Source organism: Oncorhynchus mykiss, chromosome 28 (assembly GCF_013265735.2).
Source record: "Oncorhynchus mykiss isolate Arlee chromosome 28, USDA_OmykA_1.1, whole genome shotgun sequence".
Classification (NCBI taxonomy): domain Eukaryota; kingdom Metazoa; phylum Chordata; class Actinopteri; order Salmoniformes; family Salmonidae; genus Oncorhynchus; species Oncorhynchus mykiss.
In genome coordinates this window covers 31,325,106-31,340,971 of record NC_048592.1, presented here as the reverse complement: position 1 = coordinate 31,340,971, position 15,866 = coordinate 31,325,106, and the positions used below count along the sequence as shown (strand labels likewise).

The window sequence follows — 15,866 nt, the reverse complement described above, 5'->3', positions numbered from 1 at the left end:
AAACAGGAAGTTCACCTTACAATGCACAGTGACATATAGCTTTTTTTCTGTTAAGGTCATACAACTCATAATGAACAGTGCCAAGTTGTGATGTAAATGTGCATACTACTGGTGCATCAAATACATGTTTTTTTTTTTAAGTTGCCAATATTATGTTTACATTTTGTAATTCGGCACTTTTTTGTTGTCCTGCTTTACTAAACATAGCTAGCTAAAGTAGGACAGTCTTCTAGGCTTTTCCAAAGGAGGAAAGATCCGGTTTACATTAGGGAACACCTGTACTTAGGTTAGGCAAAGTTCCGGTTCTTGTAGTACAATTTCTTGTTCATTTTTTCTTGTATAATTGTTATTAGTACTGTTATTAGTACTGTTATTTGAAGGAATTCAGAAAAATTTTTGACACTTTATCTATCCAACATATACAACACATGATACATTTCTGAAATTCTCAGATGTTTCCTAATCACACAACATTGAATTGTTTTTGGAGTACAATTAGGACTGTAATAATGGTGTCCCAGTTTATCTAACCTGCTGTCTACCAAGTGAGAACTGAAAATAGGGTTTTGACTCAGTGTACACAAATGGGTGTGCCGCCTTCTGTGATAAAAATGTGTGTTTGTGCGTGATTATGAAACATTTTGAGGATTTCAGAAATGTATCATGTAATATGTTGGAGAGATGTCTGAAAAGGTTACAGGAGACTGAAGTTTGCCCGATTACTCTTCCCATTCATAATTCAACCTAGTGTATCAATTCACTCACTTCAATGACAACAATTCAATTCACTGACAACAATTTTGGATGAAGGCCTATTATATACATATAGGCCTTCATCCATATATATATAGGCCTTCATATATATATATATATATATATATATGAACATGTCTGGTTTAGATGTCTTCACTTATAAGCCTATCATTGTTTTTTTTTTTTTTTACAAAAGACAAGGGAACATTTAAAATGTATATTCAGACAAAAGAGCATAAATTCATAAACTCATGGATTCGGTATACACAGCAGATTATAAAGCGACTGTGTTGGATAATTAAAGGCGTTAATTAATTAAACAGGCATTAATATTAAAATGTTCCGATAAATAGCCTACTAAGCTATAGCATTTAACCAGCCGGTTTCTTCTCGAGAAGAAAACAAATAGGCTAGGCTAAAACGAATTATGCGCAAATACAATCCTTGTGGATCACAACCAAAACTTTTAAATCCTGTATTTTTCTGTCGTGTGAAATGATATTCAGAATTTGGCCTGTAGCTAATGAAAATCTAGAGGCCTATTTAATAAATACATGTTTAATTTTCAAAACAATAATTCAAGAATGAAAACAATTAGGCATATAGCCAAGCAATGGTAGAATAACATAAACGTATTTTGAAAGGGACATGTTTACGCTAAATGTATTAAAATAATACAATTCTCCAGCACATTTTTTCGGTGTTGACAGTTTTTCATTTCAATCCATGTTGTGTTTCCTTGTGCCTCCTCATATCCACTTTCCTTTGGAATCCTTTGCCGCAGAGGCCGCAGCCGAAAGGTTTGAAGCCTGTGTGCTTGCGGCTGTGCGTGATGAGGTTGGAGCTCTGACTGAAGGCCTTCCCGCATACCTGGCACTTGTGCGGCTTCTCACCTGATAATGTAAACAAGCATTATGAAAGTGTCCTTTTGAGCTCTCCATATCTGCTGTGATTGTTCTCGTGCCTAATTGTCTGACTTTTAGAAGCATAATATGCATACCCACTGGGCACCGAGGTCAATTCAAGGTCTATTCCACGTTGGTTTAACGTAATTTAATTGAACTGTAATTCAACCAGTGTGTGCCCAGAGGGAAAAGTTACTTTTTGTTTGGTTGACACTTTTAAATAACAGGCGTTTGTAAAATATTTTATATCATCTTTTAAAATGATTAACTTATATTTTGTGGTTGGTGCGGGATCTCTCACCTGTATGGATAAAGGTGTGTTTCTTCATGTCGGACTTCTGATGGAATCTCTTCCCGCAGTACTGACAAGGGTAGGGCCGCGTGTCCGAGTGGATAAGCAAGTGCGTGGACAGCGTAGACGAGCGCTTGAAGCTTTTGTCACATATTTTACAGTTGAAGCTCCTCTCCTGTGAACCAGGTAAGATGTGAGTGCATGTGACATGTGGCCGTTTGCACCTTTTAATTTCACCCATTGCGTTTTTGTCGTTTACGCATGCATTACACGTGGTATTGATTCCCAATAGGCATAGGAGAAAGTAGGCCTAAAGGTCCAAATATTAAGTGACATAGGCATTTGGGCCTTACCTGTGAGTGAACGCCCTTGTGTTGTTCGAGACTCACTGCATGGCCAAACGTTTTCCCACACAATCCACAGGCAAAGGGGCGAGTACCGCTATGCGACCGACGAACGTGAACCTCTAACCCGTGCGGCGTCGAGAATACCTTTAGGAAAGGATGAAAGAGATGATATTATGTGTTAATAAGTGACAATCACCCAATTGAAACCGAACAATTGTTTATCGTTGCCATACTTTTTGATAGATGAGTGTGGCTAGGCCCACCTTGCAACACTTGATGCATTTGTACGATCCACTTGGTTCTATACGGGAACAGATGAGATCGGATTCAGACTTGATTTCAGAGGCCTTGGTCTTCAGTTTGTGGTCCGAATATAACTGGTCGGCGTCCCGCATTCTATAGGTAGGGAACACCGTCGACCCAAATTCCCTATAATATCCAGTGTGTGGGCCCCTCTGTGCGTAAATGAGGGAGGTGGTGGCACCATCCTCGGATCCATAGAGGCCCATCTGTATGTCGGGCTCCAGGGTTGTGGGGAGATTGTGTTGATATGTTCGCTGCACAAGGTGCCGGAGCTCGGAGCCAGAGTAGGCAATCCATGGGTAAGGGCGAAATGGAATGGCGAAAGGGTGAGCGTCGTCTGCTGACGGAGTGAAGCATTGTTCCGAATCTGGAAAACATTTGGACTATGAGTCGTCACGTTTCCAAATACTATTGACAAAAATAGGTCATAGTTATTAAATAATACACCCTTTAATATTCTGGTAGCCTATATTGAAGGATAAAAGTGCTAAAATATGAAAAGCAGAGGGACAGCCTCAAATAACCATGTTTGGAGATGCAGTGCGCATATGCGTAATGATGACATCACAACAAACTATAAACACAAACCTGGTGATGCAGATGGAGATGGAGGGCGCCAGTAGTCGTCATAGTCCGAGAAGCGGTCGCACACGCTGCCCTCGCAGCTCAGCGGGTAGATGGGCGAGTGGTCAGCCGTGTGCACCAGACGGGATTCGGGGGAGAGGTTAGGTGCAACCTGCGCGTCACAGTTCCCCTCAAACTCAACCTGCAATTTGCTTTCTATAGCCACAGAGAAAGAGAGCAAGGACTGGCACTTAACTCAAGCTCACAATATTCGTCATAGTTTTATATTTTATTTGTGAATTCTAAAAAGTAAACATAAATATTTGACGCGAATTTAGAGACATTTGAATCGTATCCATATCCAAACAGAGTTGTGTGTGACGTGCATAATGTATTATAATTAAGTCCAGGCCTAGGCATGACATACGTTGAGAGCAGCATCACAGATAGACATACCTGCGCATATATGGGCTAAAATAGTATCCATTCTAATGTAGTCATCATCCAGGTATCGTGGTTGGTGGTAGCTATGTGCTCGTTTACTCTTCACCAAAAATGACCTCGGCATGGTTACTCTCTGCTGTGTGACTGTCAAGATCCCTGGTCACTTGTGATGAAATCCTCTTCGTCCACACGGACCTATTTTATCTCTGGAAAGATTTGAATACCATTGGTTGACAGGTTCATCCAGCATAGGGATTTTTTGGCAGGAGATGAAGCATGCGCATTGCCCAAAGGCACCTGCGCGTTCACCAGGTGTTGTTAGACAGGTGGCCAGAGGAACTTACTGCCCTCCACGGTCTGCGGAGTGTGTGATTGAATACCACAACTTATCATATTTCAGAAAGGTCATTAAGAGGCCATAGTAATTGTTTCCTTTCCTGACAGGTAATGTTTGAGTTTCTTCAGAATCAGATGACAGAATATAATTTGATACAATGATTGGTTTAAACGTGTGTGCATTGGGTTAAAATGTACATAATCTTATTGGAATTTCTTCGATTATGATGTGGAGTCTTTAGAATATTTTGTCGATTTAAAGCCCTAACCCTCCCTTCATTAATGGCCTATGCAGCTAGGCCCATGTCAATGTAAACGGATCCTGCGGTACCTTCTCAGAGCTCACCCACCGGCAATGATATCCCATTAATGACGCATGCACGGCAAGGTGACTAGCCCTCTCCATGCAACCGTCTGCATGTGCGGACCTGAGGTATCCCTTACTGAACCGCCGTCAGTTAACATGCTGGCTAATTCACCCGTATAGACCCAATAACTTCTTCCAAATGTATCTTATCCAAATGCGTAATGCAAAAGCACGTCAAGGCTCTATTGTTATATCAGTACCCACTGGGCACACTGGTTTAATCAACGTTGTTTTCACGTCATTTCAATGAAATGAGACGTCCGTGCCCAGGGTTCGGCTCGCCCTTGATTAAAAAAAGTGAATTGTGAGTGAATTGAGATGTTGTCATTTATCCTATTCCAGAAATCACTAAGCTTCAAATTAAATCATTGCGAGGATTTTCGTGTTCAAAGTTGGTGTTCGAAGTTGTCTGAAAGCAAAGTGATATCGGTTTCTGGACGGTGTGGGAAAGAACGTTGTTAGTTGAACCTGCAAGTACAACTTGAGATAAGCAGAGTTGGAACACATGCTCGATACTCATAGCCAAAGTAGTTTACCCGTGCTTATTATTATTTATTTACAGAGCCTTTTGAGTAACAACTAACACCTCCAACACATTACAACTGTAAGTAATTGATAAATCACTTGACATCAGAAGTATTGCCCCCCCCCCTCTCCCCCCAAAAAGTATTTAATTCATTACCTTAAAACATTTGACACTCAATCAACCACACATAGAAGCATTAACATTTAGTCTACATTGTTAAAATTGTCAAGAAACAAAACAGTTTCAGTTACAATTTTTGTTATTTAAGTCTAATGCATTGAGACCTACCCGTACACGGTGTCCACATGCGTAATAGACGCCACTTGCAGCGTCCCTTCTCTCTCATCTGAACACAGCAGCTGTGCGGCTGTCATGACCTTTAAACAGCTGACAACTTCCTGAACTTCAGATTTTTTTGCACAACTTTCAGTAAATAGACAGTGATTAGGCCTGATCACTAATGACATAAAGGGCTATTCTAAATCATTTGTACGCTTACTTCAATTGTTCTACCTTGTTTGACAATCAAGTCATATGAAATTACTTCAACCAATTTGATTTGATGTTATAACAAAGTTATACCTCCTCATGAATTAATAACACAACACCCAATGAATCATCATTTAAAAATTCCCACAGACAACTCATGTTCCAAAGCAGCTTTTCCATATCCCAATTTTACTCTGTTTGTCTATTTACAGCTCAAGGTAGGGCTGTGAGTTTGTAATGATGTTTCCAATATTAGACCTATGGGTTATGGGCTGGCTAGACTTATCCTTAGCTGTGACACTGCCAATGCCCACACAGAAGCTGCGTAATTTCAGACAGATCCTAAACATTCCTTTAAATGGATCTCGCAACTATTCATTATCTGAACTATTTGTGTACTGAACTGACCAGGCATCTTGACTGACATGAATAGTCCATTGTTGTCTTCTCTCCTGGTTTTCACTTTCCTGCAGGTGGAAGTTCACTTGATTAGAGGGCCTCCACCCTTAAAACCAGACGGACTGTCACTGGATGGAGTTCACTGGAATAGAAGGCCTCCAACCTGAAAGCCAGACGGACTGTCACTTGATGCACCAATGCCTACTCTTACACACAGGGCAGGGCATAGTGGCCTTCATTGTTTCTCTTTATGGATTTGATATCACATCTGGGTTCAAATAATTGAGTTGGCTTGATTGAGCATGCCTGGTAAAATTGAACCAATGCAATAGACCCAAGTGCAAACCTCTCCCATCTGGCACTCCATCAGACAGACTCAATCAAACACTCAGAGGATTTGAAAGATAACAAATCAAATACTATTTGAACCCGGGTCTGTGAAATCTGTATAATCTTTAGAGTTTTTGTTCCCTGAAGTTTTGATCTGCATCAAGATATCTGGAGGGAAAAATCCCATTTGCATGGGACCTCAGTGGAGGATGCACCTTTATGTGCCTTTTAGGGTCTTGAGAATGAGACTGATTAGACAAATAGCTTGACATGCACAATACTGTACAGACTTAATATGGTGTCTGAGGCATTAAGAGCATAAAGCAAACTAAGAGCATCAAGTGCATCAAGCCCAACACTCTGTCTTGTCTATAATAATGACCATATAAGCCATTACAAAAATTAAAAGGAGTGCAAATATCTTTGCATCCTTTTGAGCAGTCAATCACAATCACACTGCATTGAGGTAAAGGCAAAGCAGACTGACCTTGTGCAGTGTTGCAGAGTGATATCTATCTGAGCAGAGCTGAAGGAATTGGAGAGTATAAACTCAGAGCCAGAACAGGAAATCAAACACAGTGCAGAGCAGGCGCTATCAACGCTGCGGCAGGTCATCATCTCGTCAGCCGGGCTTTTTTTCTCTCTCTCCTTTTCTCACCATCCAGAGACCCTGGTGGTAAACGCTACAGTCTCTCAGCCAAATATGTGATTGAAATAGCTGCAAAGAGTCGCTGTGATAACAGCTTGTGGTTTTTTTCTTTCAACTTTCTCAAACATGCTATAGAAATAAACGTGGGCTTTGACTTGCTGTCTCTGAACCACCAGTCTATATCTGCAGCTCAAGCTAATGTTCTTGAAACCATATCTGCGCAGAGAGAAAGTATGTGACTGCTGTTCCTGGAAAGTATATATAGTATTTTACCTGTGCAATGCTGTCGCTTCAACACCACATAGTCCCTGTGAATCTCTCAGAAGACAACTCAGTTCAAAACACTTGATTGTGCAATATGTTAGTTATTTGAGGGTTGCTTTCCAGACCCAGATTAAGTCTGCTACTCCTGGACTTAAAACATTGTGCTAAATAGAGATTCTCCATTGAAAGTGCTATTAAATCCAGGACTAGGCTTAAACTTAGTCTGGGAAACCAGCCCTGAAAGTTTCAACTGAATCTTCTTGACTGCAATCCACTCTAAAAGTGATGCAACAAGGAAAATGACTTTAAAGTCAGGTCTGTTAAGCTCTCGGGTGGTGCAGCGGTCTAGAGGCGTCACTACAGACCACGGTTCGATTCCAGGCTGTATCACAACCGACCGTGATTAGGAGTCCTATAGGGCTGCGTCTCGTCCAGGTTAGGGAAGGCCGTCGTTGTAAATAAGAATTTGTTCTTAACGGACTTGCCTCGTTAAATAAAGGTACAAAAATAAGCCTACCACTGATAGACTAATCTTATGTATCTGCGGGTTTTATAAAGCCGAGCAGGTATTCTCAGACATTATTAACAGCTCAGTGGACTGTGAGCCTCCACAGTCCATTTTGTAGCTCATGTGACTCAAGCATGTTTTTGATTCTTGTCCAATTTACCAAAGAATATTAAGCTACACAGTGTATCAAAATAGTCTCCCCAATGTACGTAAAGCAGTCAGAGGCAGATCATGGGGGTTGGAATCCAGTAAGAGTGGAGTCTGTTGTGGAGCCTCCATCAGTGTTGAGACATCTCTATAAAAACCACACCGCTATCTAATCACCTCACAAGTTCCTCTGGCCCACTCACACAAACCACACAAACGTGAAGCGCTAAGGAAACACACACACACACACACACACACACACACACAGCTAAGGAAAAAAACACATGGACACGCACACACAAACACACACACAAACCTTACTTTAACTTCACCCACTGCCTCCCCTCATTCAACCACAGCCCAATGGGAACAACAAGCCAAATCTGACTGAACCCCCAGCTGCCAACTGCTCCCTCCAGATAGGGCTGCAATCGAGAACACAATGCATGATTTACTGTGTCGCAGTCGAAACAAAACCACAAGACAGTTCTTCTCTCAGAGGGATAGCATCTTGTTCTCCCTTCAAATCTTGTCATCTGAACTAGTAAATCAGTGGTTGTGAGGAAGAAAACCCTATAGTCCCCTTCTGTCCACACTGTGTCTCGTTTCTTTTCCAACTGTCCCACACTCTTAGAAAAAAGGGTTCCTAAAGGGTTCTTCGGCTGTACCCATAAGAGAACCCCTTTTGGTTTCCAAGTTGAACCCTCTGTGGACCGCGTTCTACCTGGAACCAAAAATGGTTCCTCAAAGGTTTCTCCTATGGGGACAGCCAAATAGCCTTTTTATGTTCCAGGTAGCACCTTTTTTTCTAAGAGTGTATGATCATAAGATTTCTTCTTCAAATCAGTGTATCTTTACAGTTTCTCCATCAATGAGTCATGCATGCTTCTTCTTTTGTTTGGGTTCCCCTGTATTGTATGTTATATAAGATTATGAATTACGAAGGTCAAGAAAGTGGAACAAACAGCAACTTGAATGTGCATTTTCCTTAAACTGCACAGAAAGGTAAACGATATACAGCTACAGACTGTAGGCCTATTTGGCTATATTTTGGCATGATTTTGTCAATAATTAAGTTTTTGAAAACACTCTCTCCTGGACTTGCTGGATGCTATAAACAGGTTACAAATCACCTCCTCAGAAAAGGAGTACCTCATCAATCTGATCAACAAGACCCCTTGTTAGCAAGCCGCCAGGCCAATTTCTGGTTGTAAATCATCCAAAGTGGGCAAATACTAGGAATCTCATGGAAACAGACGTGTGGAAATCTACTCAGAGCTTCCTGGTTATTGTGCCCCTCTTTAGGAGCATGTTGGAGTTTGTTGCTGAGAGGTCAGGGTTCACAACCACGCTCTCCGTGTCGTGTGATTTTCTGATACACTTGACTGCGTTCAGTGCAAAGAGCTTATTGATAGGTTATTGATTTACAGCTCTGTGTTGAAGAGCTATGATTCATAGTAACATTGAAGTCTTCCTGGTAGCCACTGGTTACTGTCTTCTCAGTACATTGGTAGTTTTAATCTCCCTTGTTAAATATTCCTAACAGGACTGCTTCAGAGCTCATTGTTGATATTGATAAGATGTTTGACTTGTTTGGACAAAATAGACCCCATTTTCTACTTCATGCACGCACGCACGCACGCACACACACACACACACACACACACACACACACACACACACACACATAGTAATGACTCCACGGATGTACTTTAATCTGTGTTTTGACTAGGATTGCAAAAGGAGGGTATAATATTGGAAAATGTCTCAGTTTACCAGTAAACCACCAGATTTTGGTATCTTTCAAAGTTGTTTTGGAATTTTATGAAATAACATCTCGTGGCCTTTTTGGCTACTTTGGATTATCACATCTGTAACTATCTAAAGAAAATGACAAAGCTGGAAAACGTTCTCCTAAATACAGTGCCTTCAGAAAGTATTCATATCCCTTGATTTATTCCACATGTGGTTTTGTTACAACCTGAATTAAAAAGGGATTGTATTTAATACACACAGACCCCATAATGACAAAGTTTTTTTAGAAATGTTTGCAAATTTATTGAAAATGAAATACAGAAATATGTCATTTACATAAGTATTCACACTCCTGAGTCAATACTTTGTAGAATCACCTTTGGCAGCAATTACTGCTGTGAGTATTTCTGGGTAAATCTCTAAGGGTTTTGCACACCTGAATTGTACAATATTTGTACATTATTCTTTTTAAAATTCTTCAAGATCTGTTAAGTTGGTTGTTGATAATTGCCAGACAGCGATCTTCAAGTCTTTTCATAGATTTTCACGCCGATTTAAGACAAAACTGTAACTAGGCCACTATGGAACATTCAATGTAGTCTTGGAAAGTAACTCAAGTATATATTTGGCCTTGTGTTTTAGCTTATTGTCCTTCTGAAAGGTGAATTTGTTTCCCAGTGTCTGTTGGAAAGCAGACTGAACCAGGTTTTCCTCTTGGATTTTGCCTGTGCTTAGCTCTATTCTGTTTATTTTATCCTAAAAAACTCCCTAGTCCTTGCCGATGACAAGCATACCCATAACATGATGCAGAAAATATGAAGAGCGGTACTCACTGATGTGTTGTGTTGGATTTGCCCCAACATAACGCTTTGTATTCAGGATATTAAGTTGATTTATTTGCCACATGTTTTGTAGTTTTACTTTAGTGCCTTATTGCAAACAGGATGCATGTTTTGGAATATTTGTATTGTGTACAGGCTTCCTTATTTTCACCTTTTTCACTGTCATTTAAGTTAGTATTGTGGAGTAACTCCAATGTTGTTGATCCATCCTCAAAGCCATTAAGGTCTTTATCTGTTTTAGTCACCATTGGCTTCATTGTGAAACCCCTGAGCGCTTTCCTTCCTGAGTTAGGAAGGACGCCTGTATCTTTGTAGTGACTGGGTGTATTGATACACCATCCAAAGTGTAATTAATAACTTCACCATGCTCAAAGGGATATTCAATGTCTGTTTTTTTTACCCATCTACCAATAGGTGCCCTTCTTTGTGAGGCATTGGAAAACCGCCCTGGTCTTTGTGGTTGAATCTGTGTTTGGAATTCACTGCTCGACTGAGGGACCTTATGTGTGGGGTACAGAGATGAGGTAGTCATTGAAAATAATATTATAATAATAAAATAATATTGACTTCTGAACTTTTACATTTTTTAAATGTAACCTTTATTTAACTAGGCAAGACAGTTAAGAACAAATTCTTATTTACGATGACTTATTTAGTCTTGCCATAACGAAAGGGTTGAATACTTATTGACTCTAGCCATTTCAGATTTTCATTTTCAATGAATTTGTAAAAATTTCTACAAACATAATTCTACTTTGACATTATGGGGTATTGTTTGTAGGCCAGTGACACAAAATCTCAATTTAAATTCAGGCTGTAAGACAACAAAATGTGGAAAAAGTCAAGGGGTGTGAATACTTTCTTAAGGCCCTGCATAAACCATCAATGTTTAATAGAAGTGTTTCAGCATGAAATATCCTTAAAATATGTTTTACACACTTGTATTTATTTTACTTTGTTAAAATGTCTTTAATGTAAATGTTTTGGTGTCAAACTGGTGGCAGCTGTGAAAAAAAGTTAATAGTTGGAAGAGTTTCAGAGTTAATGGAAAATAATGCCATCGTTGATTAGATATTTTTTTAATTGATTAGGCCAAATAGTCTAACCTGTTAGACTGTTCACCAGGCGCCGAAGACGTGGATGTCGATTAAGGCACCTCCCTGATTCAGAGGGGTTGGGTTAAATGCAGAAGACACATTTCAGTTGAATACATTCAGTTAAACAACTGACTAGGTATCCCACTTTCCCTTTCCCTATCCACTAGAAAGTAGACACAGATATTTAAAAAGATAATACTCTACATTAATATATTTAAAGGTTATTCAAGTATAAATTACCAAAGTTACCATATATTGCTATAGATTACCTGCTAATTACCAAAATTACAGAAGATTATCTTTGGTAGATCAGTTATCTTTGGTAAATTACCAGTAGCTTTGCAGACCTAGTTTTGGCAGAGAAATTTTCTTCTGAAAATAAACTCTGTCTGCTTCGCTGAATAAGGTGTGAGAAGTCTGGTCAAAGTGTCACATAGCTGACTGAGCACAAAACACTTTTTCAAACAGGAGTTACTAGATCTCAGCGCCATCTCCACTACTTCCGCTATATATTTGGCATGTAATTTACTTATTCCTTGTAGGGTAATCTATCGTAATGAGTAAGCTTTGGACAAATTTGCCTTTTCCGAGCCAGACAGCCCATAGTAGGTACTGACACAAATGTGGTTTTATGTAGGCCTTTATTGTAATTAGGGCTTAAAACCACTTTTGTGTTGAATGGAAAAAAACTAGGACTTCACTGAATTGACGTTCTGCATCCACAGTCATCCTATGCAAGATATGTCTGTTCAGCTGCAGCACCAGTCAACCATGGGCGGCTTCTCACTCAACCACCTAGGCCTATTACAGGCACTACAAGATGACTGGACTGTACTGGATGGGCACTCAGGGCACGTGCCCCAGGGCCCCCGACCTTCAAGGGGGCTACCAACCAAAATATTTTTTAGGTTGGGGACCCCCAGATACCATAGGATAGCAAAATCTTTAGAATTACAATAAAATTAGCTTTAAAACTATTAAATTATCACTCAGTCTCATGGAAAAATGTGTAGAATAGCAGGAAATGTGAACAATATCATGAGATAAGCTATAAAACAGCACATTCTTTCTCTGACCCATTGCAAAAAGTATAGAATTGCAGGAAATTAGCTTTAAAACTGCACATTTCCTCATAGCCTGTGTAGAATGTGTAGAATAGCATTCTAAAACATTTTTTCAACACACAATTTGTTGAAATGCATGAAGTTATCTGTTTTCACCCCCCAAAAAAGGTTGGTCCCCTGGGGCCCCAAATGGGGTAGTCCGGCTCTCCTTTCACAGTTGCAATCTCTTGCGAAACCAGTTCTGCAGAACAGAGCTTGAGAATGGCAGTGACCTGTTCACTAGGACCCAATGTGACTGAATGACAGCAGTGATGTTCTCACTGAGAGTGAGAGAGAAAGATCTTAACAGTCATTTTATCCAGAAAAGGAGAAGACATTGGTTCCTTTTTAAGGGTTGAGTGATCTACAGATAGGGCTAAATTTGAACAAACTCATAGTGCGATGAAGAAATCTAAATGTTTTATCTTTCTATATCCTGAGACCGGGGTTTGAGTCGACCGGCTAGGCAGTTGTTTGTTATGTACTTGAACGGACATATCAAACTCTGGGAAACGTTATTTAATAGTTTATCCGTCATTGATGTGCTACTGTACTGTTATCTCTCTATATGTATATAATTATAAATGAGAAACACTGAAAAGTTTGCAATATAGTGCGAAGAGAACATCATTTGGCTAATCAGAATGCCGTAATGTTCTAAAACCTTTTGAATGTTCTTCAAATGAACTGTCAACCTTTTGGATCTTATCTCAAAGTCCGTTTCACAAACACGACAAGGAGGTGGGAAAAGTTTCAATTTTAGGAGGATGGGTAATGTGATTTTAACATCATTTAATAAACAATGAATGATAGACAACTTCAATATGTATGGTAATAACATTTGTTTGGAATTTTCAAAGAGTCATCAATATTTCACCTTGTGAGTGAGGTACACACACAATAGTGATGTTTAACATAAACATTTCAAGCACCCTGTCCTATAGTTGACCCCTGTGAGTCAGGACCTTCCCAAGGCTTGACTGCTACATGAACTAGGTTGATTAATCAAAGCAGAGTGCTCATTGGGTGAGGTTACCACATATAGGTCAATGGTCTCTACTCATCACCACCGGCCCTACCAGGGAAGAGCTGGATCAGCAGACTGGGCATGGCTGCTTCAATGTCAAGGGAGACTCTGTCCCAATATATTCACACTAGCATACCATTTAGTATGAAGCAATGTATTGAACATGCATTCTAAGTGGTATACTTAGTATGGGTATTGCAATGTGGCCATTTTTAAAACTGCATTCCAATAGGTAACCAATTTTGGCAAACCTTAACTAATTTCTTATAGAGTTAGGATTTACCCTTGCTTACTTAACTGTCCCTGCCATCGGTCTCTAGGACAGCAGAGCAGATACCGTGGTTGTCCCTGCCATCGGTCTCTAGGACAGCAGAGCAGATACCGTGGCTGTCCCTGCCATCGCTCTCCAGGACAGCAGAGCAGATACCGTGACTGTCCCTGCCATCGCGCTCCAGGACAGCAGAGCAGACACCGTGGCTGTCCCTGCCATCGCTCTCCAGGACAGCAGAGCAGATACCGTGGCTGTCCCTGCCACTGCTCTCTAGGACAGCAGAGCAGATGCCGTGGCTGTCCCTGCCATCGGTCTCTAGAACAGCAGAGCAGATACCGTGGTTGTCCCTGCCATCGGTCTCTAGGACAGCAGAGCAGATACCGTGGCTGTCCCTGCCATCGCTCTCCAGGACAGCAGAGCAGATACCGTGGCTGTCCCTGCCATCGCTCTCCAGGACAGCAGAGCAGATACCGTGGCTGTCCCTACCATCGCTCTCCAGGACAGCAGAGCAGATACCGTGGCTGTCCCTGCCATCGCTCTCCAGGACAGCAGAGCAGATACCGTGACTCCACTGAATTATCGTTCTGCATCCCCAGTCATACTATGCAAGATATGTCTGTTCTGCTGCAGCACCAGTCAACCATGGGCGGCTTCTCACTCAACCACCTAGGCCTATTACAGGCACTACAAGATGACTGGACTGTACTGGATGGGCACTCAGGGCACGTGCCCCAGGGCCCCCGACCTTCAAGGGGGCTACCAACCAAAATATTTTTTAGGTTGGGGACCCCCAGATACCATAGGATAGCAAAATCTTTAGAATTACAATAAAATTAGCTTTAAAACTATTAAATTATCACTCAGTCTCATGGAAAAATGTGTAGAATAGCAGGAAATGTGAACAATATCATGAGATAAGCTATAAAACAGCACATTCTTTCTCTGACCCATTGCAAAAAGTATAGAATTGCAGGAAATTAGCTTTAAAACTGCACATTTCCTCATAGCCTGTGTAGAATGTGTAGAATAGCATTCTAAAACATTTTTTCAACACACAATTTGTTGAAATGCATGAAGTTATCTGTTTTCACCCCCCAAAAAAGGTTGGTCCCCTGGGGCCCCAAATGGGGTAGTCCGGCTCTCCTTTCACAGTTGCTATCTCTTGCGAAACCAGTTCTGCAGAACAGAGCTTGAGAATGGCAGTGACCTGTTCACTAGGACCCAATGTGACTGAATGACAGCAGTGATGTTCTCACTGAGAGTGAGAGAGAAAGATCTTATCAGTCATTTTATCCAGAAAAGGAGAAGACATTGGTTCCTTTTTAGGGGTTGAGTGATCTACAGATAGGGCTAAATTTGAACAAACTCATAGTGCGATGAAGAAATCTAAATGTTTTATATTTTATCTTATTTATCTTTCTTTCTTTCTGTCCCTGCCATCGATCTCCAGGACAGCAGAGCAGATACCGTGGCTGTCCCTGCCATCGCTCTCTAGGACAGCAGAGCAGATACCGATGGGCAACCAAATGGAGCAGTGGTTCAGTTGCCAGACTACAAACTGGCGGGCTCTATGAGGATGAAATCTAACATAATTCAGCTAGCCAGCTAGTTCAGTCACAGATAGAACAATGAAGCAGATTTTTCACCGAATGATTAAATGTGAAGGATCCGGTTGGAGTTTTCACTCACCACCAAATATGGCGATGAGAGGAAGCCCAGTGGCCGGCAGTGGGAGAAGATGGGGCGAGATTTATTTTGTACGACATTCTGCTAATTTTCTCATTGATGAAACATTTGATCTCAGTACAGTTTTCTGTTTCCAAAACTAGAATATGTTGCAAAACGAGTGGACTAAGTTTGTAGACTTTACCCTTTGCCAAAGTTTCTAAAAATTGTTGTTTTTTAGAAGGAGTGCAAGGGTGAATTGAGTTATTGCACACTCACACTTCACAGAGTTGGCGTTCCCTAATGAAATACAATTAAATCAAATGTTATTGGTCACATACACATGGTTAGCAGATGTTATTGGTCACATACACATGGTTAGCAGATGTTATTGGTCACATACACATGGTTAGCAGATGTTATTGGTCACATACACATGGTTAGCAGATGTTATTGGTCACATACACATGGTTAGCAGATGTT

General features: G+C 40.7%; 1 protein-coding gene across 1 annotated transcript; it reads right to left on the bottom strand.

The window, feature by feature from the left end:
• Window positions 1–942: 942 nt before the first annotated feature.
• Window positions 943–5,884, bottom strand: LOC110508949 (zinc finger protein Gfi-1). The gene is made up of 7 exons (XM_021589875.2): window positions 5,126–5,884; window positions 3,621–3,814; window positions 3,189–3,380; window positions 2,561–2,967; window positions 2,304–2,441; window positions 1,960–2,125; window positions 943–1,646 (listed from the first exon to the last, which is right to left on the bottom strand). Exons 2-7 carry the CDS (start codon window positions 3,730–3,732, stop codon window positions 1,468–1,470), a joined length of 1,194 nt encoding a protein of 397 aa, XP_021445550.2. The 5' UTR covers window positions 3,733–3,814; window positions 5,126–5,884; the 3' UTR covers window positions 943–1,467.
• Between the last annotated feature and the right edge of the window lie 9,982 nt (window positions 5,885–15,866).

What these genes read in the sequence shown, in the direction of transcription:
- LOC110508949 (XM_021589875.2), bottom strand. Translation starts at nt 3,732, where the DNA reads ATGCCGAGGTCATTTTTGGTGAAGAGTAAACGAGCACATAGCTACCAC. An exon ending in ATCTCCATCTGCATCACCAG is followed by an intron (nt 2,968 to 3,188) that starts GTTTGTGTTTAT and finishes AATGTTTTCCAG; the next exon opens with ATTCGGAACAATGCTTCACT. An exon ending in AATGCATCAAGTGTTGCAAG is followed by an intron (nt 2,442 to 2,560) that starts GTGGGCCTAGCC and finishes CCTTTCCTAAAG; the next exon opens with GTATTCTCGACGCCGCACGG.